The sequence below is a fragment of the Chiloscyllium punctatum genome, chromosome 31 (assembly GCF_047496795.1).
Source record: "Chiloscyllium punctatum isolate Juve2018m chromosome 31, sChiPun1.3, whole genome shotgun sequence".
Lineage (NCBI taxonomy): Eukaryota > Metazoa > Chordata > Chondrichthyes > Orectolobiformes > Hemiscylliidae > Chiloscyllium > Chiloscyllium punctatum.
Window position 1 is genome coordinate 72,661,326 of NC_092769.1, and position 25,572 is coordinate 72,686,897.

At 42.7% G+C, this 25,572-nt stretch overlaps 1 protein-coding gene across 5 annotated transcripts in view; it reads right to left on the reverse strand.

The window, feature by feature from the left end:
* sipa1 (signal-induced proliferation-associated 1) overlaps positions 1–25,572 on the reverse strand; it is a 90,931-nt gene that overhangs the window by 11,101 nt on the left and 54,258 nt on the right. For all 5 annotated transcript variants that reach the window (XM_072551023.1, XM_072551022.1, XM_072551018.1 and 2 more), the window contains exons 4-12: positions 23,887–24,075; positions 21,647–21,821; positions 19,176–19,279; positions 18,214–18,371; positions 16,546–17,128; positions 8,302–8,576; positions 6,589–6,792; positions 5,039–5,159; positions 171–348 (exon numbers count right to left, since the gene is read on the reverse strand). In XM_072551023.1, coding sequence (XP_072407124.1) covers positions 171–348; positions 5,039–5,159; positions 6,589–6,792; positions 8,302–8,576; positions 16,546–17,128; positions 18,214–18,371; positions 19,176–19,279; positions 21,647–21,821; positions 23,887–24,075 — 1,987 coding nt within the window. The remainder of the gene's footprint in view (positions 1–170; positions 349–5,038; positions 5,160–6,588; positions 6,793–8,301; positions 8,577–16,545; positions 17,129–18,213; positions 18,372–19,175; positions 19,280–21,646; positions 21,822–23,886; positions 24,076–25,572) is intronic.

A 25,572-nucleotide genomic window follows, 5' to 3' on the forward strand; every position in this document is an offset into this window, starting at 1 on the left:
GTTGGGACCCTTACACCAAGCCAAACCCAGCAGCAAGCAAGAGTAGAAACACAGCTCAGAGTCTTTGTCCCTGGGGGAAGGATAAGGCTAGAAAATAAAATTTCCCATGATGACTGTGGAACCCGAGCATTTTCCAATTATCTCTCCTCACCCCAATGAGGTTATTTTACCATCTAATTTGAGGCCAGGTGGCAAGTTTTGGTTGGAACCAGCAGGTGAATCGCTCAACATGGATTCAGTCCGAAGGGCCTGTTGGGGGTCCTGAAGGTCAGGATCAGAGCCGCTGGAACAATTGGAGAAAATCCCTGCAGAGTTGGTCCCAGAGAGTGTGTGTTGGAGAATAGCAGCCTAGATTGGAATCAGAAACAGCTATCAGTTGCATGACCATGGGGGCTTCTGGTAGCATTACTGAAATTGTTCTTGGACTTGTAATAATGTTATACTTACATTCATACACTACCTTAACACGTTGTCATACACAGCACATTACTTTAGAATGGTTTGTAGCCAAATGCATCAGTCATTTTGCATGATAGGATTGATGGGCAGTTAATTTGTCTTTTTTGTGGAAGTAGCTGAGAGAAGAATATTGGTTCCAGGACATTAGGAGAACCACCAAACACCCCCTCCCACCCCACAACTCTTCTTCCTGCATTGGCCTTGGGATTGTTGACATCTGCCCATATAGATAGATGGTGGAGTGGGGTGGGGCAAAGGAAGCAGGGTTTGTTTTCGTGTCTCGTCTGTAAGGTGGCACCTCTCCAACAAGTGCAGTGTTCCTTCAGTGATACTCTCCCTGAGGAGTGTCAGTCTGGCTACAGGCTCAAGTCGTGGAGCAGAAATTGGACCCATCATTTTCTGGGTGAGAGAGAGAAGAGTGAGACCTAGAGCATGGAGTGGACACAAGGAGAAACAGAGTGAAGAGGTTGGGCCTAAAAGTTTGTGTGAGAAAAAGTGATCAAATGTAAAATAGGATTTCTGTATCGGGGGAGGATGTGGATACAGACAATATGGGATCCAGTGATGGTTTCTGAAAGGGATTAAGGGGGAGGGCAAGAAGTTGGGAAGGTGAAGTTAAACATATACACAATATCATTTCACCCCAATAGTACATTTTAATTTAAAGACAGACAAATGCTATCCAAAACATATGGCGCTGTTCCAGAATTACACAGCACGTACAGCACAGTCACAGGTCTTTCAGCCCATATTTCTGCTCCAGAGAAGTCTCCTTCACCCTTCAGTTTATCAATATTTCTTCCTCAAGTACTTATCCAGTTTCCCCTTAAATTTTCCCATGTGCTCTTCACCAAAACCTTTCCATGCAAATTCTATATGCTCACCATTCACTGAAGTTTCTCCCAAATCTCCTATTGCATTTGTTTGATGACAACCCATTTTTTGGGCCTTTCTTGTAGTCTTGTTTCCCTCATCCTCTCCCCCACCTCAAGTAGGAAGATCTTCTCCACATCTAGCAATCTCCTAAAGTCTCCCCTCAGCCTTCTCTTTCCTAGAGAGGAACAAAACTCCAGCCTATTCAAACTATTCTGGTGGTTATAACCTCTCAGTTCTGGCATCATTATTGCAAATCCTATTTGCATCTCCTCCAGTGTCGCATGTTCATTTTGTCACATGAAAACCAGAACTGTGCACATTACTCAAATACATGCTGTGATCATGTACTAGTACATTGTTGTCAGATATTCTGTGATTTGAGATTCTTGGGTCTTTAAGTGAAAAGGCTGCATTTCATCCATGAAAGAATATGGAAATAAATTTGTCAAAGATATTACCAGAGACAGAAGGTTTTTTTTTCCTTATTGATTCCTGGAAAATAAGCAGATAATATTTCCCTTGCTGGTGGAAAATGAAAAGTAATACTGCAGTTAGATAAAGTCATCCCTACCCGCACTATGTAGGACAACACTTTGCCCTTCATCTTTCTTGAGTGTGACTTTTACAGTAAAAGTAAAAAACATGCTTAAAATTTTAATTTGATCTTTTCTTACGCGCATCTTTCATCTCTTAACAAATGAGCATATCAATGCAATTTTTTTTCTGATAAAATACTTAAGAAGGACAATTGTTCTGAGCATCCCTCCAAAAATGAAGGATGGTGCAATCCCCTCCAGACATTTTCATCCTTCTGCATGAGCAGTTTTTGAGTCCTCAGCAGAAACACAAAGGAAAAGAGCTGCCTGTTTGAGATACTCAGGGTATGATCTATAACACGAACAATCCACTTTGAAATTGGACATAATTTCAAATTCTGGTTGTTGTACATATAACAGGTTGTAAACAGATCCAATCATTTTATCCTTGAAACAGACAACCACAACAACCTGCTTTTATACAATGTTTGCAACATAGTAAAACGCGCAAAAGCTCTTCACAGCAACATAAATCGGACAAAAAGTTTGACACCAAGCTCCATAAGGACAAGTAGCCAAAAGTGTGCTTTTAAGCTTCTTCTTAAAAAAGGAGAGTCAAACAGCTTGCTGAGGGAATTCCAGAACGTGAGGCTCAGGCAGCTGAAGGCACAGCCACCAATGGTATAGCACAAAGAAGCAAGGAGGGGATGCACAAAAGGCTGGAATTGAAGAACTGCCAGGGTCTTAGAGGGCTGGAGGAGTTTACAGAGATATTGAGGGGGTGAGAACACCAGGGAAAAGATTCAAAATAGAGGAGGAGGAGGAGGAGTTAAAATAGATGTTACCGGAGTTTGGTTCAGGTTTCATGAAAAAATACAATCTCCCGTTCTGGTCTCCTGACATCATATTGAGGTTTTGAAGAAGGTTAAGAAAAGGGTGACTGGATTGATTCCTCATTCAAAACACCTTACTCGTCAGGATCAGTTTGTTTCAGTTAGGTCTGTTTACATTAGAGCAACTTGACTCAGTTTGTTTGAAGTTGTATAAAATAACAAAGGTCAGGGATTGTGTCCACAAAACAAATGATCTCAATTCGAGGGTTTTCATTTAAAATAAGTTGCCCAAACTGTAGGAAATTCAAAACTAGTTTTCAAAAAGGAATTGGATAGAAATTTGAGAGAAAATGGCCAAGGAGAAGGATCAGGGACGTGGGAGATGGTAGAACTAATCGTAACAGCTCTTTTAGAGTGCCAGCATTGAGATGATGGCCTCCATCTCCATTGTATTATTCTGTGATTCTATGAGACATGTTGGAATGTATTCATAAGTTTAATAAGGGTAAAGGTAACATTGAGCAGTTCCTCATTGCATACGAGAACAATCAGCCCATTGAATAAGTTTCTGCCATGTGCAGTGAATGCTGATTCACCTCCCACTTTAACAGGGATCTAGTAAAAATGTCACTTCCTGGATCAGTTCATTCAGTCTGAGGCAGGGTAGTGGGGTATTAGAGACGAATTGTGCAAATTTCCCACCACCCAGCCAATAGTCACAACGGCCTGGTTGTTTACCTCGACTGGGAGTTCAAATTTATTTATTCCGGGATTGTACAAAGTACTGAGAGAACCCTTCAAGAATTCCACCATTAAATGTCTTTTAACATTTGTTTTATCAGGCCACAGTCAGCTTTACTGCCATCAGTGGCCCAAGTAAAGGCAGCGTGTTTTTGGAATAGAGTGCAGCACTAGCACAATGGGCTAAAGTGAGATGAGGAGGAATTTCTTCAGCTGGAGAGTGGGTGATCTGTGGAAAGCATTGCTGCAGGTGGCTATGGCGGCCAAGTCGTTGAGTATATTTAAGACAACAATAGATCGGATCTTGATTAGTAAGGGGATCAATGGAGAGAAGGCAGGAGAATGGGATCGAGATATTTATCAACTGTGAACGAATGGCAGAGCTAACTTGATGGGCTGAATGGCGAAATTCTGCTCTGATATTTTATGCTGTACAGTCCTGATTTTATATCAAGGTTACAGCTCCATCAAGTTCAGGTTGGATCCTCAGATTGTACGTTTTGCCCCAGTCATGAGCCTGAGTGCCTTGTTTTTTCACAGTATATTAAATCAATTATGGCCAGGTTGCTCGGTAGAACCTTAAATTGGAGCTTGGGGGAACATTTTTACTTTGCATTCTTGATTGAAAATACACTACTAAAATCTGTAATCCATGTCCCTGTATATCGTAGACTGGATAAACCTTACCCACCCACTTCACCAAATAATATGGGATGCCTGACTCATTTTCCAACTTCTGATGAAAAGCCAAACAAAATAAAACACACTATTAAAGCAATGGGTACAGCTAAAACTAATATTCAGATTTATTTACAGGCTGAGTAATATACAGAAATAGTGAAACACAGCAAGCTACTGAGTACAATACTTAAAACCATTAAAAACTGGAATAAATCTATAAAGAGGATAAAGAGCCTCATCAGAACATATTTCTTACAGATTGACAAAAAACGCAACTTGCACATGAAAGAGTTTCTTGTCGACCTTCACGAAGCAAAGTTGTACATGTATGAGACAAATTTTCAGTGCACCCACAGAGTTCAAATCCTCAGTCAGTACCAAAAACATGAGCAACCTGCACCGAGATCAGTACCATAGGATTTCTTTCATGTTGATAACATGGGTGTATGTACCAGACCAGAAGAGGCTTGATATTAATGTCTAGGTGCTACAGTATGGTCTTCTTCCAAGCAATCCCCTTTGTAGATCAGCAATCATAGAAATTAAATTCGACTATTCCACAGTCTGCCAATCCTCACAGGTTAATACTCTGAATATCCTTTTGTTTTTTAGGGGGCACCTGTTAAGTCATTGAAGCCATAACTTCGCCTGATTGGCAGGAGCTGCAGTTACTGTATAAATGACCTAATTTCCTTCAAAAGAACCAATCATTTCATTAGCTCAGATTCATTCATTGATATGAGGGGAGAGGGTGGTGGTGGTGGTGGGGTGGGGGGGGGGGGCATGGAAGACAACACATCAACTTCCAACTTAACTCTAGCTACTTTGAGCAGCGTCGGAAATCAAAGATCGAAAATCCCCACACACGTCACAGGGCAAGAATTCTGCTTTCAGCTCAGCTGCGTTACTGACCTGGGTGTCACCTGGATCTGGCTGCAGGTTTCCAGAAGGCAGCAGATGCTGAGAGTTTGCAGCCAAGATGAGATCAGGCGGTGATGTCTTGAGGGAACTGTAGTCAGTGTCCTCCTTGTTCCTGAAACAGAGAAACTCCAGCTGTCAAACAGTGGTTCATAAAAGTCCATGCTAAAATTGTCACCAGCAAGCCTTCCTATAATGTAAGGCTTGATATACACCAATCACTACCTCAGCTGATCTTCTGCTAAAACAACTTAGCCACAGCTCATCCAAAACTCTTGTTGCCTATACTCTAACTCACACCAAGTCCTGTTCACTCCTCTGTACTTTTACTGATTTAGATTCTCTCCTGTTGTCATTTTAAAATTCTTATCATTGTTTTTATGTGTCTCCAGGGTCTGCTTTTCCTTTAACCTCTTCCACCCCTACAATGATGATTTTTAAATTCTAATGTCTTATCGATCCTCAGTTTTAATCTCTTTATCATGAACATGCCCCTTAATTGTTTGGCCCCAAACTCTGGAATTCCTTCCATGCAGCTCCCTGCTTTTCCCTTCTGTTTTAAAAAAAACTCCCTTGAACCTACCTGAGTTTTTGACCACCTGCCCTAATCTATCCCTTATTTGGTTTTGTATTACTCACTTATTCACAGGAACCAGTCAGCCCCTGCTTTCTATTCAGTAAATCAGTGAGCCCATGGCTGGTCTGTATCTTATGTCTAGGAGAAAGTGAGGACAGCAGATGCTGAAGGTCAGAGTCAAAACGTGTGGTGCTGGAAAAGCACAACAGGTCAGGTAGCATCCGAGGAGAATCAACGTTTCGGGCATAAGCCCTTCATCATTACTGTAGTGTAGCAAAACTCTATTAATCCTGAATTTAAACTCAGCTGGTATCTACTGCCTTTAGTACAAAGGCATTTTTCCTACCTTTTCTTCACAATGGCCTGGTTTGATCCAGTTATTACATTACTCTCCTTTGTCATAGAATTCACTCACCACCACTACCAGCAAAAAAGGAATATTCCACGCCATCAATTACTGTCAAAACCCTAAATTCAAATCATGCCAGAATACTCTATATTCTAATGGAAAACAAATCTCATTATGTCATCTCTCCTTATCTAATCCTTGAAATCACACACCACCGGGCTATAGTCCAACAGGTTTATTTGAAACCACAAGCTTTCATAGCGCTGCCCTTCATCAGGTCTAGGGGCAGCACTCCCAAAGCTTGTTATAACCTGGTGTTGTGTGACTTTTGACCTTGTCCACTCCAGTCCATCACTGGCACTGCCACATCTTGAAAAGCCTTGGCAACGTACTGGTGATCTATGCTGCACTCCTTCCAAGAACAGTATATCCTTCCTAACTATGCTGTGGTCGAACTAGGGCATTGTATGGTTACGGTAAAAAATCCGCCACTTTTCATTTGAGTCCACGAGTTAGAAAGGCAAATATTATTAGCCTTTTCTCGATTATTTTGTGTATGCTTCTTGGGACCTCAGCTGTGCTTTGCTTTCATAATTCAATTCACTCATTCATAATTACCTCGGGCTTTGGACAGACGTCTTCTCCAGAGAGCAGCTACGCATCGTCAGGCACTGGTCCCCTTCTGAACTGATGTTGCGGGTTTCTTGGAGTGAGGACGTCCTTAGGAATCGCAAGCAAGGAGACCCCAGGCCTGAGTCTGTCACTCTGTCACCCTTTCGCTCGGTCTCTTCAATTGACTTTCGGTAAAGCTCAGAAAAACTCCTTCAGAGACAGAAAAAACTCAGATTGAGTCTATGCCTTTCACCTCCTCGAGACATCTTAAAGCACCAAAGTGCAGTCACTACTGTGAGGTTGAGTAAAAGTGGCAGTCAATTTACACACAGCAAGATCTCACAAACAGAAATGTGATAGTGACCAGACCAATATTTTTTTCTTAAAGTCACGTTGGTTGAGGAATAAATTTTGGACTGCACACAACCAGGGAAATCGCCCCTGCTCTTCTTCCAACACAGCACAGTGGTGTATTTATTTCCATCGGAAAGGGTGGATGGGGTCTCTGTTCTCATTCAAGACACAGTATTCAATTCCCTGGAGTGGGCCTCTGGCCTGCAGTCTTTAAAGATGAAACAGTCACACATGCAGGCACATATTTCCTAGATTACTGGACAGTATCCCAGAATCCTGTTTTGTTCTTCCCTCTCTACCCCAACACCCTTGACAGTTATTGTAAAGGCCCTATCCTGGTTGACAATACATATCTCAACACATGCCAATTCCCTCAAATAAATGAAAAATAAAACTGAAAGAAATGCAGATGCTGCTAGTCAGAAACAAAACTAGAAACTGCTGGAAAAGCTGAGCAGGTCTGGCAGCATCTGTGGAGAGAAATCAAAATTAACGTTCCAGTTCTGAGGAAGGGTTACTTGACCCGAATCGTTAACTCTGATTTCTCTCCACAGACTGCTAGACCTGCTGAGCTTTTCCAGCAATTTGTAGCTTTGTCCTTCAAATAAGTAAATCAGGGCCTTATTTGCGAGGGGAGCAGGTTCATCATTAATGACAGCCCTTCCTCCTAAAGTTTCCATTAATCAGAAAACTGCATTTTGCATTCATGCAACTGTGAAGTTAAGCTAAGAGAAGCATTAACAACTCATGCTTCTCATCCAAGCTCCACTTATACCCTGAACTCCCACCCCAACTATCTCCTACGATCACTTAACAGCTCCTTCTCTTTCCATTGGCTCCTCATTTTGCTTCCCATTTTTAACTCTGGTTCCCTGTTAGCAGTTCCCACACCATATTCTGCTCTTCATTAAGTATCTCCTAGCCCACTGTTAACAGCTCTTACCTATTTATTTATAGCTTCCATTACCATCGATAGCTTCTTGACCCCATTCCCCTTAAAAGATATACATTGTCAGCCGACAGATAGAAAAAATTCAGAAGATTTTGGAAACATTCAGTTTCCTCCAACTCCAATAACACCCTAATTCCCCTTTCTTAGTGGTCAGCTCTCCCCTAGGCTTCTCTTTTGTACCCTCTATGCAGCTATGGAGATCAGAGAGGGTCAAATGAACACTTCAAGTTGATAAGGGTCCTGACAAAAGGTTATCCACTCAAAATGTTCACCCTTTCCATCCTCCTGCACCTTCATCCTCCCACATCCGTTTCCATAGGCAAGTATCTCCTCACATTGATGGTATGTAGATATAGCCAACAAAATAAGGACAAACTTCATTTATCATCTGCCTGCTGTGACAGAATGCCTACATTCTTGGCTTGCCCTTGTTGTCAGGCGGGATGACGGTTATCCTCACGCTGTTGGCCTTCCTCAGACACTCTGCCCTCTCCTTGAATGACAGGGACACCACCGGAATCTCACAGATTCTGACCAACCGGCTGTGAAGCTTTAGGCCCTTCAGATCAGCGTAGCCTTTCTTCTCCACCTGGGTTACAATTCCTTCCCCATTGGTTTGAAAGCCCAGATGGTGGACACTGTTCCTGAGGAGGACAAGCTCTTCCGTTTCACATCCTGTGGTTACGACCTGTTGAAAATACAATGGTGGACAACTATCAGGAAATGCCACAGAGGGTCAAAGGTTTTGTGCCCTAGAAAAGCAAAAGGGACATGAATAGGCCGTACACTGTCATTAAATCAGATCACATTTAATCTTCCTCAATTTCACCTCCCACATAATGCCTTTGATACCCTGAGCATCCATTCAGCCATCTCAGTCTTCAATACACTCAACCTTGGTCCAACCAACCCTCTGGGGTAGAAAATTCCAAAGATTCACCACTCTGACTAACATGATTTCTCCTCATCTCAGTCTCTAACAGCTGATGCCTGATCTTGAGACTGAGATAGCCTAAGTAAATAGACTAACCAGTCAGGGAAAAATAGCTTCTTCAGTACACATCCTTTGAACCCTCTAAGGTGTTTCTAATTGAGTGGTAAGGAGAACAAGGTCTCTAAAATGACAAAACAGTTTACCATGGGTAGATGAGGACTCATCAGGTGGGAAGGCTGGGTTAAGGGGGAAAATTGCATAGGTAGTAGGCCATGAGATGACCATTAATAAATCCAGTGAGAGGTTAAAAAGTAACTTCTTTATTCAAAGAATAGAGAGAATGGAACTCACAACAAACAGATTTATCAAAAAATATTTTAGATTCATTGAAGAAGGTCTAGAGAAACACATGAGGAAGAAAGGAAAATAAGATTGACATAAAATATTAAATAAGATGGGAGAAGATGCAGAGGCAGCATAAATATTGCCCAACAGCAATGCTGTAAATCCAATGTAATAGTATACAGTATATCCTGTTGGCCTGATCGTATGTTCAAGTCAGACTAAATTAGCTCATTATGTTCTGGAAACTGTTAAGTAAACCATGCTCAACACAGGGCTGTCATCACCACCGTTTATTCTGGGATAGCACTGCATCCATACTAGCCGCTTGTTTTCTCCTGCTAACTATTGAAGTGACAGAGGATGTAGCTACAGGGGAGATGTGGATCCTTAATGGGAGAATTCCAAAGCTGAAATACAGGAGGCTCAGTTACTCACTAGCCCTCCTTTCCTTTTGACCTTCACAGATTATTACAGCTTCCTCTTATGAAGTCATGGGCAGAGCAAGTAGGAAATTGAAGGTGACAGGAAGGCCAGGGTACAGTTAAAATTCCACTAACTATGGACCCACGAGTGTTTATGTCTTGCTATTAAAATTCTAGTGTAGGTGGATCCACCCTGTCCAGCCTCCTGTGATATCAAACCACATGTCCACTGCAAAATTTAGGACAGGAACAGAAGGAGGGCCTGTTCCACAGCAATTCATGAGATTTGGCTAATTTGTATTGACCTCAGCTGACAAATCTTTTTATCAATCTCAGATTTAAAATGTATTGAGCAGGCATCTGCTGTTTCTGTGTGACAGATTTTCACACTTAAATCACCCTTTGTAATGGGAAGTCCTACCTAAACTGAGTGGCCTGCCTCTGACTTTAAGACTGTCTCATTAACCTAGGTGCCCAAGATAATGGTCTGTCCTGAGAATATAGGGTGTTTTCTTTAAATGAATATAGACCCAGGCCAATCTCAGGCTGTTCCATATATTCCTCAAACTACAAGGAGATATAGGATTTTTAAAAAAACACAGCACTTTATTCACTAATATTTCATTAAGCATAAATATTGGATGCAAGCCACCAAGGGGGTTGAGGAGCTGGGGGAGAGAAGTCCTACTACACTTCCTTGAAATAGAGGCCGAGGATGTTTTACGGCCCACTGGAGAGTGCAGATGTAAGTTTTAATGTCTCATCCAAAAGGTAGCATCAAGGGCCACCATGTAGCTAGACACCATTATCAGCCATGATTGAATGGTAGAGCAGACTCGATGAGCTGAATGGCCAAATTTCTGCTATGTCTTGTGGTCTTACCAGCAGTGGGGGAGCGGGTCTGGGTGTGGGTAAGGCCATGGGTTTAGAACATTAAGTGTCCGTCCCAGATATTCAGCCACAGGATGTGTTAAGTGACGCGATTACAAGAGCAAAGGGCTGCGGGGAGGCTGAGTAACATTGAGAGAAACACAAGGAAAAAAGACGGCAAGCTACAAGGTGGATGCAACAGTCACAATTTATTCATTTTTTTTCAGCCAGTGGTTACAGAGATGCACATCGGACCGACAATATGCAGAATCAGCACGCCGCTGTGACTTTACGTTACACACAAACAACACAGGTTCAGCTCCTTAACTGGCTGGCTATTGGACGGACATTCAACAAGTAAAGCACAACCATAGAGTAATCCATACAGTATTATTATTGTTATGGCACACAGAAAACAATTAAAGGGAAAGACAGTTATCAGGTTAGTATTGTCTTGTACAGGTTCCGGCCTAGGAAAGGTGCATCTACTAAGGAAGAGGAGACTGAACCAGGCTGCCACCTTGTAAAACAAAGATGTTCAGGATAATTCCCACTTATAAAACATTTACTTTTCAAGATTTTGATTAGCTGCTATGCAGCAATTCACTGTGAACAGCAACATCTGCTCAGTAAGATTGGTGTTAACTGATCAGGTCATTCAACTGGGGACTGTCTCTGAGTATTAGCCCCTATCCCACAATTCCTCACAATCTGAACATACAGCACAGAAATAACGCATTTGGCCTGACTGCTCCATATTGGTGTTATACTCCAAACAAGATTCCCTAATTATTTTATCTCGCCTTGTCAGCATAATCTTATAAAAATCAAAAGAACAGCAGGTGCTGTAAATCAAAAACAAAAACAGAAATTGCTGGAAAATCTCAGCAGTTCTGGCAGCATCTGTGGGGAAAATCAGAGTTCACAGTTCGGAGGAAGGGTCATTTGACCTGAAACATTAATTCTGATTTCCCTCCACAGATGCTGCCAGACTTGCTGAGCTTTTCCATTATATGTTCCTTTCTCCCTGGTGTTTATTGAACAGCACTTTAGATGCATTTATTCTAATTGCCTCAATTATTTTCTGTGGTTGCAGATTCAACCTTTCTCACCATCCTCTACACAAAGGTGTTTCTTCTGAATTCCCTTATTAAATTCATTCATAACTGTCTTAAGTTTATGACCCTGACTTCCAATCTGGTGGAATCATACTCACCAGATCTCCACCAACAAATCCTCTCATCACCTTAAGGACATCCATCAGGTTGCCCCTCAACCTTCCCTTTCCTAGAGAAGGGAACCCTAGTTTGTTCACATTTTCCTGTTATGCTGTCAGCTCTCAGTTCTGGTATTATCTTTGTAAATTTGTTTTGCACCTTCCCAGATGCCTTTATGCCAATTTTGCAACATGGAAACCAGAACTGTTTTAACAAAACTGCATGTGTGGTCTAACCAAGGACCTATGTATATTTGACATAGCTTCCTGGGGCTGTTGGCAACCGTGCAAAGAGTCTGATTTGAGGCAGTGACAGTGTGTTATGTTCCATCAACATGGCCACAAACCCACTTATTAATACTGACACAAATAACATTTTAACTTTACCCAGTGAGAATCTGATAGCTTCAGTTTTGGTGTAATTTGTAGGTAATACGAGGTATGGAAAATAACTCTGAGGAGGCACGGTGGCTTAGTGGTTAGTACTGCTGCCACACTGTGCCAGGGACCTGGGTTCAATTCCAACCTCAAGTGACTGTCTGTGTGGAGTTTGCACATTCTCCCTGTGTCTGCGTGGGTTTCCTCCGGATGCTCCAGTTTCCTCCCACAGTCCAAAAATGTGCAGGTTAGGTGAACTAGCCGAGCTAAATTGCCTGTAGCGTCCAGGGATGTGTAGGTAAGGTGCATTAGTTAGGGGTAAATGTAATGGATGGGTTACTCTTCGGAGGTTCAGCGTGGATTTGTAGGGCTGAATGGCCTGTTTCCACACTATAGGGATTCTATGAAAATAAGCTAGAAAATAAAGTCAGTAAGGTGGACAAATTGACAAAAAGTAGAAAGTTTATAACGTAGTTAAGTTTCCATTTCTCAATATTATTAGAAGCAGCACCACAAATGATTAAGAACCATAAAAACATAGATGGAATCCTGTGTTTCAAGGCAAGGGATTTAAAATAAGTAAGTCACAAAGTAAAAGGGGCTGGGAATGGAAAGAGAAGACAAGAAGGGTCAGAAAGAAATGTAAAGATTGAGGATTAAGAGACAGAGAGATAGACAGCAAGAGAAATGAAAAAGAGAAAAGAAGCACGGTGAAGATGAATGAGCATGGAAAGAAAGAGAATTAGAATGGAGGGAAGGAGGATAGAGAGGACATGAAGAAAGAGGGAATGTAGATAAAAAGTGAAAACAAGTATGGAGAAGACAGGACTGAGAAGGGAAGAGAAAGAGAGTGGATGAAAATAGAGAGAGAGAGAATGAGTTATGGAGGGACACAATGAGGATGGAGAAGGAGAAAAAAAATAAGCCAAACTAAAATGGAGAGAGAAAAGGAATATGGAGAGACAGCACTAAGGGAGTAATGTACTAACAAAAATGCTGTCTTTTGAATAAAATGTGACAAAGAAAGTTTGGTTGTTACATTTCCTACATTGCAACAGTAATTACACAACTAAACTTCAAATGGTACATAGTTGGATGTCATATCTTAGAGGAGTCCTAAGCTTATGTTGGACTGCAATTTTAAAAGCACAGTTCAGCAATGCCATTTTAAATTTTCATTGTTGTCTTTAAATCCCTCTATAGTTTCAGCTCCCTCCTGATATTCGTGATCTCCCCCAACCTTTCAAAGTATCTTGCACTTTATCATTTTAAAGAACCCCCAGTCTTAATTGGTGACCCCAAATTCTGGAAATTCTTCCCAGACCCTCTCACGTCCTCTCCTTCTTTGTGAATCTCCCCTGGATTTTTTTACTTCATTCAAGGTACTGCAGAAACACAAACCCTTATTGTTCAACAGTTATGTGTCAAGGTTTTCCAGGCTGGCCAGCTTGTAGTGTTAGTGAGTCAGTTTTTGAAATCTCTTCTCCAACCGTTCACTATCATGTGTGTTCGAAAGAAAAATTGAACACTGACTTTTTTACACTCATTCACGGGATGAGGGCGTTGCTAACCAGGCCCAGCATTTATTGCTTATGTCTAATTGCCCAGAGGGCAGGTAAGAGCCAACCATGTTGCATGGGTCTGAGTCACATGTAGACCAGGTAAGGATGGCAGTTTCCTTCCCTAAAGGACATTAGAAAACTTACTCAAGCTATTATGAAATTCTCACACAACCTCAGGCCACCAGGATTCAGTTCTCACAAACATGTCAGTTTTTACAATCACTATTGATTTCTATGAAAGAATGAAGAAACATTGGCAAATATTTGATTTGGACACCAAAGCCAGAATATCTGTAAACTCCTCCTTAAAGCTTTCCGCATACTACATAGTGTTCTACTCTCCAACAATTAACGGTCAAGTACAGTTCCAGTACTGTCAAATAGAAATGGTGCTTTCTGACTTACATATTTTAAAAATATATATATTTCTGAATTATTTTATATTTCATTAGCAGAATTTAACTCATCTTGTCTGTGCCAAGTGTACTTCTGTCACATTCAGAGATGTCACACTTTGTGACAGATGCAAAAATAAACTTTATTTTGTTCTTGGAAGAAAAGACAGCAATTTAATGCCAATAGGTAAAACTGACCCCAAATTTGTTACAACTACAGTTAACAAGATTTCCCAGAGGAACTGTCTGAGGAGATGTTTTAAAAGTGACAGGACAAGTTAAAAAAATGCTGATACTACAAATGTGAGCAATGCCAGGATTGCATAGTTGTCTAAGGGTAAAAAGGCAGAAAAATATTCCTCATAACCTTGTGACTGTCACATTAAATGGGACACTCCATCTCTAGATACATAACCAATGTACAATAAGCCTAACTAAATCCATAACACAGCCTCTTAAAGGCACTGCCCCTTTAAGAACATTTTTTTAAAAACTTAGGATAGCTATTCACATCAGTAGATTTCTGGTTCCGCTTTGAGATCGAGAATTTTAAAAAAAATTTCTTTCCTTCTTACATAACCTCCTGTTTCCCTTCTTATATGAAATTCTGCTTCCCTTCTTTACAGACAGGAAGGACTGGTATCATATAATCTATACATTATTTCAGTTTGTATTCATATGGACTTCATGTCTAAATTCCACTAACCTTACACAACTGTTATTACAATGATTTTTGCAATATATTGAAAGTATTGCCGACCTTCCTGTATGGCACAGGAAGTAATGGAAGACAGCTCTCACAGCACTATTGGATTATTAACCGAAAAAGGACAGAAGCCAAATGGTACTGGTTTCACTTCACTTCCCTAGCCCCACCTTATTTCACCCCAGTGGGTTTAAGAGATCCACAATTGTTGTCTCCTCAAGCATCACCAAGCTGCTGACCATTCTGAGCCCATCCACACCTGGCACCCTTACAGCAAGTGAGTGCTGGATGGCGCTAAGGACCAGGAGACCCAACAAATTCTCCAACCCAATTTCACACAGAATAGCTAAGGACATTTCATTTGTTATTCCAGCCTCAGTACAGACCAGGGATGATGTTCTCTGCTCCCGTGACTCAGTAATGGACCAGGCAATGGACCAAGTGACCTAAGTGAATAATACTTTCCAAGTTTTAGTGGCTGTAGAATGAAGCACAAGACAATACACACATAACAACATATCGACAAGTAAAACTGATGGATTATCCAATCAGAATGGAGTGCCTGCAAATTTCGCACCAGTAGGTTTTTTTAATCCCTGAACTGTCAATGTGAAGGTTCCAACCAAAGTGCCAAAGGGAGACAACTTTGGCCAGATCCTGTTTTGACTGGAGGTATCAGGTTTGTGTATTTTGACAGACTCGTGCCCCCTTGCCGCCTGCTGCATGAAGCACCAACGTAACTTGAACCCATTTGTGATAATGATTGTAGTGGAAACCATGCTTAACACTCATACTATTTGTCTAAGTGATCGACATTTTGCCTCAAAGATCTAGTCATTGGCTATCTGGCATGCCAATTAGGACTCATTCCCTGGTTGAAAACAACTGAAATTGCCTGGTCATCTGCTCAAGTCACTGACAGGAAAACTGCCTCATGAACACTAATCCAACCACTTCTCGGTTGCAGCTGGTACTTCTGGCATGGGTAGAGCAAGGGTCATCATTTTTCATCTTTGCGCAGGAGAAATGTAGTTGACAGATTCCAAGCAACTGTCACATGACATCTCTTGACATTGCGATAAGTGCATCATTGGGTATGGAGTTATCAGTGAGGAGGAGCTTGGATTCGTGGGATGTGCAATGGGCATGGATTGATTAGGTTGAGAGGGTGTTTGGGCATTGATTAGAGTTGGGTCACTTGATTAATCAGTGGGATGAGTTGAATTGGGTAGGTGACTGGACTTGACTGAGTAGATTGGTCAATTGTTTGCTTGATAGGGTGGGTGAGTTGCATCCTATTGTTTAGGTTAGTTAAGTTGTTGGGTTTAAGTTGGGTCAGTTGTTGTGTTGCACCAGAATGGCTGGCTTGGAGTTAGCTAGTTGCTTCGTTAACTGATGACATGCAGTGTGTTGTTTGGGGTTGGTTAGGTTGCTGGGTTTGGCTTAGGCGACTGCAGATGCAGGCGAAATCAGAGTTGATGAAGCATGGAGCTGGAAAAAGCACAGTAGGTCAGGCAGCATCCAAGGAGCAAGAGAGTTAATGTATCGGGGGTCCTGCCTGAAATGAAGACTGTCTTGGTCCTGCCTGACCTGCTGTGCCTTTTCCAGCGCCACACTTTATCAACTCTGTTGGGTTTGACCCAGTTAGCTGGCTGGATGGGTTGCTTGATTTATTGATTGCTGTATTTTATTAGGTTGGATGTGGTATGGGGGAAATACAATGAGTCTCTAGTGTTTTGGCACAGACTTGAGACTCCAACTCATGTTTTAGGCAGCAGACTGGCAGTAATGGTGGTGGTGCACGTCTCGCGATCTCTTCCCACACTTACCTCCAGCCGCTGAACAATTTCAGTGATGTCATCTGGCTGGCTTTCCAAAGTCTTAACCACTGCGAATTCTCCTCGCTCATAATAAATTATAATGGTCCCCGTAGACAAGGTCCAACCAATCACATCCCGGCAGGAGCAATTCCACACAACCATTCGCAACTTCTGATCAAGCAGCACGACAAACTCATTGGAGATTCCCAGGATGCACTCAGCTTCCTCAGGGGCATGTGCCAGGCGGGCAGTAACACTCCAGACTAGAGCACCGGCACTATGCATCTCGGGGGCTCGGTTTAACTTCAGCTTCTCCTTCTTCTTTGTAGGCAGCGAGATGATGGCTGCCAGTTTGGACGAGGAGGAGTCCAGAGTAGCTGTGGTAACATAGTTATCCGCTAGGTCCTTGAGGTACTCCTGCCGTGTTCTGGTGGCCATGGCATGGAACTTTTCTGACTTCTCTGCTGCATTCTCAGCATTGACCACTTTGGCAAGCAAAAAATCCCGAAAGTTGGCCGATTTAGGGAAAGTCACTCCCTTCTGGAAAAAGGGCCCAAACTCAGGAATATCCTTCGATCGGGTGACCGCAACACTGGAAAGAAAAAGTAGGAATGTGTATTTTCCACAGATTTTACAACCTCTGGACATCACTAATTCCTTTTTGGTTTTAGTAACATTTTTTATTTACTTAATACAACAGCTAGTTCATACTCAGCATGATTCCACAGACAGTAACATGATCAATGACTAAATCATCTGTTGGTTGAAGGATACGTTTGGTCCAGAACTGCCCGCTACTATTGATGAAATAGTGATTGTGGGATCTTTGATGCCCTGTTGAAGGGAGAGATAGAAGCTTTGGTTTGACATCTAACCTAAAAGATAACATCTCCAAGAGTGCGCTGCTCCCTCAGTACTAGTCTCCAACAGTCAGCACTGAATATGGATAAATACGTATACCTCAGTTCTCATTCTGCCTTTGTTTCTGAGTTGCCCTTTACCTTTCTCTATAGTAGAACCTGTCAGATGGATGCAGTGGGGAGCACCACACTGACGGTGGATTCAAGACACTTCCAATGCACTTTGTCAGCGGTGCCATCTTTTGGGTGAGATATTATTCTAAGACCCTATCTGTCCTTTCACAGTACAGATCCTGAAATAACTCCATGCAGGCTGGTATCAGTCACCAAGTCATGCTTTATTTATACACAAACAGTCCTTGACTTTTGTACTGTGTCATTCGGAGTCAGGTACCAGAGTGTCAATATCTCTGCCACTCACCTTTTTTTTTAATATGTCAGCCAGGGCTCCCCGATTGGACCAGGTTAACAGCCCCAATCTTGGAACTCATATTCTATGTGGTTAATCAGGCTGACCTTGTTACAATCTCTACAGATCCCAGCACACAATTTGAATCTATGATTTTGAGTGGAAAGGCTATACTGGTGTGCACAAGTATATGATAGCATGGGCTAGCTAGACTGGAAAGCCATTTGTCTGGTATTGTTCATATGTTCTCAACAGCAGACTAGAGGATTGGGCTTCAGGTACCTGCAGGAGGCCTACGGTTAAATTATCCACAGGAAACCTGTGCTCAGGTACCTACAGGAAGCGTGTACCTACAAACCTGTAAGATTGGGGTACCAATATATCTGTAGGAAACCTGTGCCTACATACCTGTATGACACCTCCTCGGTGCAGGGATTGTGAACTTGTACTACTAGGAAGACATGTTGGAAGTGCGATCGGATTGTTTTTGGTGTGAACGGGCCAGCTCTGGGCTCCTGGAAGACGATGGTGACTATATCGTTGCCAATGTGACGCTTTCTTAGAAGCTAGAATCACAAAATAAAGGCAGGTACAGAAAAGCAAATGGTTACACACTCTAAAGCAACATTATTGAACGGGACATAGCTTTCTCACAAAAGCTCAACTGTCAGGCCTTATTATATCATACTTTGGAAGTTTTCTTCCCCTATCAACTAGTGAGTTCATAGTATTGGAATCTGCTGATGCAGTGTTACAGGGAGCTTCACTCTGTATCTAACCCTATACTGTCCCTGTCTTGGGAGTGTTTGATGGGAACAGTGTAGAGGGTTTTTTTTACATGCAGTTTAAAACGAGTAGAAGCTTTACTCTATATCCTGGATGTGTTTGATGGGGGACATTGTAGAGGATGCTTTACTCTGCATCTAACACCATGCTGTCCTTGCCCTGGGAGTTTGATGGGGACAGTGTAGCATGAGCTTTACTTTAATGCAAATGAGTAGAAGTGCTTTACACTGGCTCAAACCCTGTGCTGTGCTTGTCCTGGGAGTCCTTCATAGAGACAGTGATGAGGGAGCTTTACTTTCTTTTTAAAAGAGTAGAGGGAACTTTATCTCTAACCCAATGTTGTAGTTGCTCTGGGAGAATTTGCTGCTGATGTTGGATTGAGTGAGAATGGGAGGGTGGTCTAATCCTCAGTCATCAGGTCTTGGCTATACAGGAGTTGTGTGATGGTCCAAATGTAAGCAAGTTGTCACCTTTTATCCCAATGGATTCAGTAACAAAACCAAGCTGTTTAGGACTACTGAAAGCAGTGGCATGTGGACCCTGCGAAAGAGAGGATTATGGGTCGAAATAAAAGTGATCCTTACCTGTTGGCTATTGTTGGCAGTGTAGGGAAGCATAGTTGACACGTGGAACATAATCTCATACTCCTGATAAGTGGTGTAGAGCGAATGAGTGCCTGTGGAGTCCGCTGCAAGAGAAGGGGGAAGGTTTTAGACCCTCAGTCCAGTCTGTTCCTACTCCACTCCTCTTCTCTTTTCACTGTACTGTGTCTGCCTCCTGGGATGCACTAGCTTCCATAGAAGCTGGCAACCCTCAGGCATTGGTGATCGTGATAACATCATCGATTGTTGTAAAAATCCATCAGGTTCACGAACGTCCTTTAGGTAAGGATTTCTGCCATCCGTACCCAGTCTGGCCGATGTGTGAATCCAGATTTTTAAGCATCCTCTGAAATGGTCCAGCAAATAACTTAGTGCAAAAGCTATTTGACCCATGTCAGTTTCCCTGCAGAAAACAGGCACTTTGTTCCACTCCCCTTTTACTCTGTCATCCCACAATGTTTTTCTCTCCAGTAATTTTCCAATTCACTTTTGAAAGCCATGAGTGAGTCTGCTTCCATCACCTTTGCTATCAACTGCTGATTAAGAAAGGATCTTCTTCATGTCCCTTTTGCTTCATTAGCCATGCATTTTAAATTGGTATCTTCTTGTTCTCAACCTTCAGACAACATCAACAGTTTCTCCCCATCCTCTGCAGACAGATCACTCATGGTTTCCTCCCAACCTTCTCTTCTTTAGGGAGAACAAACTCCCAGATTTTTACATCTACCATCATAAACAAAGTTCTTCATCCTTGGTAGCATTCTTATAAATCTTTTCTGCAGACGCTCTACAGCCTTCTGAAGTGTGGTGCTCAGTATTGGATAAACTATTCCAATTGAAGTGGAAGCAGTAATTTATAAAGTTTCATTGTAACTTCCTTTCTTTTGCACTTGGAGCATTCCCTTCTACTCCATGCTTAAAACTTTACCTTCTTACTGTGGTGACATCTATCTCCCCCAATTCCTTGCACACTGTATTTTCTTTCTGTCTAATGTCATCTACTAGTTACCATCTCCTGCCAAATTGGTTTAAACCCTTTCAGACACCAGTAAACTACCCCAAAAGAGCACTGGCCCCAGCTCTGTTCAGGTACAAACCATCTGGTCTGTATAGGTTTCATCTCTTCAAGAGCTGGTCCCAATGTCAAGGAATCTAAAGCCATCACTGCAGTACCACCTCTCCAGCGACATATTCATCTGCTCTATCCTCTGATTTCTGTACTCACCAGCACATGATATTAAGAGCAATCCAGAGACTACCCCCATTTTATTGGCCCTGCTTTCTAGTTGCTCTCCTTGCAGTGGGAGGGCTGAACGTGCCTGCAGGACCTCATTCCTCACTATCAATGTCATTAATATTAACCACAGCCTGCTAACTGTTCACCCTACCCACTCAGGCATTCAGCAACACCAAGGAGGCAACATAACTACTATGGTCATCTTTCCAAGCGCAAAACAGCTTGTCTGTTACTGCATCAACTGAATCCCTTATCGCTATTGCTTTTCCAGCTTTTCTCCTGTTCCTCCTTACCCACTTCCTATCCATATATCTATAAGTCGGGCATGGTACAGTGGACTTGGCTCTTGATGCCTGCTCTGAAATCTGCAGCTCAAGTTACTACAGCTGACATCATTTCCTGCACATGTGGTCGTCCAGGATACGAGAACTGTGCCATCCACGGGCCTGAGGATGACCTGCATTTAATTATTAGCCCATAAACTGACTAAGCAGAATTAAATTTAGGAATTAAGTAAAGACTTAGCAGCTACTCAACAATTTGCCCTTGCACTGATGTAAGTTTACACTCTATCTAGCCCTGTCCTGGCTGTGCTTGATGGGGACAGTGTAGAGGAAGTTTTACTCTGTATCTGACCCAGTGCTGTCCCGAGAATGCTTGATGAGGACAGTCTAGAAGGAGTTTTACTTCCAATTTAAAACAGTAGAGAAAACTTTACTCTATATCTAATCCCGTACTGTCCCGGTCCTGAGTGTGTTTCTTGGGGACAACGCAGACTAAACTTTACTTTCAGTTCACTTTTAGTTCAAAGAGTGGAAGGAACTTTGCTCTGTATTTAGCCCCATGCTGTTGCTGTCCCGTGAATGAGTGATGGGATGGTTTTGAGCGAACTTTACTTTGTTTCTTTCAGTTTTAAAAAGTACAGGCAGCTTTAGTCCATATCTAACCTCACGCTGTATCTGCATACTCAAACAGTTTGCTTAACTCTTATTATCTAATATCACAGATTTTATTTTTCTGAGACATTGTGTTAGTGTCTCTTGCTGTTTAATATTATTACCTTCCTGAATGTGCTATCTTAAAGGGAAGTGAGATTTGAACTCGGCCTTTAGATTACACATCCTCTCATCCAACACAGTTCCTCACGAAAGGGCTGCGCTCCACTCCCTCTTCTCCTCCCTCCCTCATTGATCTGTTGGCATCACACTCTACTTACTCTTGTTATCCAGCTGAGCTCGATATTTCTCAAAACCCTTCAGTTTCACCCTCTGGCCCAGGAGGTCGAGGAACTCGTCAAAGGCCGGGCCAGCAGTTTCGTTGTTGTACATCTCCTCCTCTGTGCTCTGACCCGCTTTACAGTACATGATCCCCACTTTCCGCTGGAAGGATAACTATAGGTTGAAGAAACACAAGATGTGCATTAGTACAATAAAATTTCACTTCACAGGAACAGCATCCTGAATAAACAGCATCTTACAGCCTCGGGATTTCTTCAAAGCAAACATTTACTCAACCTCAGAAAAAAGACGGATAATCACCTTGAGAGAGAAATTCAAACTGATCAAAGTCACAGTCAGGTTCCCTTTTGGAAACGTGCAAAACCGTTCTTTGCCCCCAGGATTACCATTCCTGGTCAGACAGGTTGGGATAAAAATAAAACATTTGCTGTCAACTTCTGCTCATTTCCTGGTGCTGTGCTCACTGGTTAGATTGCTAATTCCAAGCATGAGCAGGATGGGCTGAATATCCTCCCTCTAGGCTATATCATTTCTCTTCTGGCTACAATGCTAGATGACAATCAGTGTAGCCCATGAGAACCAATGTATGTCGTATCCATACCCCACGGAGATTCAGTGCCTGTGGAACCGACACACTTGTGAGAATCAGTGTGTGTGTGGAAGTTTGTACGCCAATGAGAGTCAGTGCATGCGTGAGAGCCCATTCCCCAGTGTATGTCTGTTGGACCCCATATCCCATTGACAGTCACTGTGTATGTCTGGAAACCCGTACCCCAGTGAGAGTCAGTGTGTATGTGGAACCTGTAGTCCAGTGAGAGTCAGTGTTTATGTGGGAACCCATACTCCAATTTGAGTCAGTGTGAGAGAAACACAGTTGCCAGTAAAATGCAGTGTGTGAGAAATCCATATCCCAATGAGACTCAATGCCTAGGGAACCTGAACCCCAAGGAAATTGATGCCTGTGGAATTCATCACCCTGTGAGATTCTGTGCCTTCAGAAAACAGGAGGAATATAGACCATTGTTTTGTTTTAAGAAAGAAGCCTTATTTCTGAGCAGAACCTGTAAAACCCAGACTTGAGTCTCTCTAAAACTATGACATGTTGGTATCCTTGTTCTGAATAATTAATTAGACACTTCAGTTAGTGATTTGAATCAGATGGCATGTTAAAAATCTTCATCAGTCATTTTCCAACCCAATAATTCAACAGGCAGAATTGCTGGATGTTTCAGCCTCCTCTCCTTATTGCAAAGGATAGAGAGAGTGACAGGAATGAGACATGAGGCAAGAAGGGATCAAAGATAGAGAGGGAAGGAAAGCCATAGGAGACAGGGAATCAAAGAAATGAAGAAGGGGGAGAGCAAAAAAAAAGGGACAGCATAATAAGAGAAGGATGGCATAATTATGATATTTGTCAGGTAATGAGCACTGATGATTTTGCTGAATTTTGTTTTTGAGTAGATTCACATTCTCCCTCTATCACAGTTATACACACGGGCAAAGGCACACAATCCATATGTATCGAATCACTCTCAATTCATGCACAGTCACACTCATATACTGTTACTGAGCTCCAATAGATTTTCCCTCCCTCTAATCCCTGCAAATGCAGGAGATGAAACTCCAAGGCGCTCTCTGTCAACAAGCCTCAGTAGCATAGCCACTGGTCACATTCACACACTGAGCCATTGAAATATCATATTAATAATGAACAACAGTTTTGTTTCCATCCATGCCCCATCAATTTTTGATGATGTTTTCTTTATTCTGTCATCTTGGTGACACTCGAGCGTCATTACGGACAGACAGCACATAGGCTGGTCACACCGGCGCTCTGCACTTAGGACAGTCTGCCAGTTTTGTGGCTGCGTTGCCAAAGAGCTTGCCAGGAAATGGCTCCACACGTTTAGCCAACTCGGTAGCTGAAGCAGACAGCTGAGTGAGGTGACAGGTTCAACTGGTCTGAGCTTTGGTGATTGTCCAATTACTGCGGTGCCTCCTGCAAACTACCCAGCAATTCCCTGCTTTTATAGCGGGCACATCTTCTGCATTGCAATGGCATGAGAGAATTCATCGCTTTTAGCGGCTGGGTGCGGCACACCTACAGGAGCTGGTCGAAGACAGACTCCCCAAGGAGTCTGCACTGGTCTACAACCCTGCACTGGTGAGCGCGGAGCAAGTGGCGCAGAGCTGCGGCAAGGAATCTCCCGAGGCCTACCCCTTGTTCATCTAACTTCAGCAGCATCTCCGGCACTTTGGGAGAACTGGATGCCAACCGGAGACACTGGACGTTCAGCCCTGGTACCACGTATTCCAGAAGTTTCTTTGGCGAAATCCCCCTCTGTGTGCCATGACGGACGGATGAGGGAAACGACTCCTCCAGGATTGACGCACGGAGAGTCCGCAGCTGTGGGCACAAAGCATGAGTTTTAAAGCTCATTTTTTCCATTCCATACATTGTGGGCCTGGAGTTACTGTTCAATTGGGGCACAATTCCCTCTGATGCTGGCACAAATGACCTGCTAGACAATCTTTTGTTTCTGCAATTTTTTACACCAGTTTATTTTTCAAAGAGCAAGATATAGTTCAAACGGCTAAAGGGAACAAAGGGTATGAGGATGCAGCAGGAGTTGGATGATGTCCCTGTCCTAGGAGTGTTTGCTGGAGACAGTGTAGAGACAGCTTTAAAATCACAGTATCCCTACAGCACAGAAAGAAGCCATTGGCCTATAGAGTCTGCACTGACCATCTGAACAACATCCCATCCTCATAACACCGCATGGACTTTTTCCTGTAGCTAACCCATCTAGCTTACATGTTTTTGGACACTAGAAGGCAATTTAGCATGGCCCATCCACTTAACCTGCACGTTTTTGGACTATGGGAGGAAACCAGAGCACCCGGAGGAAACCCACACAGACACGGGGAGAATGTGCAAACTCCACACAGACAGTCACCCGAGGGTGGAATCAAATCGGGTTCCCTGGCACTGTGAGGCAGCAGTGCTTACCACTGAGCCACTGGGTTACCCTTTACTTTCGGTTTAAATGAGTAGAGGGAGCAATAGTCTGTACCAGGAGAAAGTGAGGACTGCAGAAACTGGAGATTAGAGTCTAGTGTATGAAACTGGAAAAGCACAGAGTGCAGGCAGCATCCGAGGAGTTGGAGAGTCAACATTTTGAGCAAGACCCTTTCATTCTCCTGCTCAATTCTTCTGCTCCTCGGATGCTGCCTGACCTGCTGTGCTTTTCCAGCACCACACTTTCAATACTCTGTACCAACCCATTGCTGTACATTTCCTGGGAGTGGTTGATGGGGACATTGTGGAGGGAGCTTTACTTTCAGTTCAATAGAGTAGAGACAGCTCAACTTTCAGTTTAAAACAGTAGAGACAGATGTACTCTGTATTTCATCTGTACTGTTCCTATCCTGGTGACAGTTTCAAGCATGCCTTACTTTCAGTTTTAAAAAGTAGAGAAAACTTTACTTTCAGTTTGAAGGAGTAGAACGAATTTCACTCTGTATCTCACCATGTGCTGTCCCTATTCAGGATGCCTGATGTAAAAACTGTTGAGCAGGACTTATACACTTAATGGTAAGGTCCTAGGGAGTGTTGCTGAACAAAGAGACCTTGGAGTGCAGGTTCGTAGCTCCTTGAAAGTGGAATCGCAGGTAGGTAGGATAGTGAAGAAGGCTATTGGAACGCTATTGGAAAGATGTTGTGAAACTTGAAAGAGTTCAGAAAAGATTTACAAGGATGTTGCTAGAGTTGGAGGATTTGAGCTATAGGAAGGGGCTGAACAGGCTGGGGCTTTTTTCTCTGGAGCATCAGAGGCTGAGGGGTGACCTTATAGAGGTTTACAAAATTATGAGGGGCATGGATAGGGTAAATAGACAAAGTCTT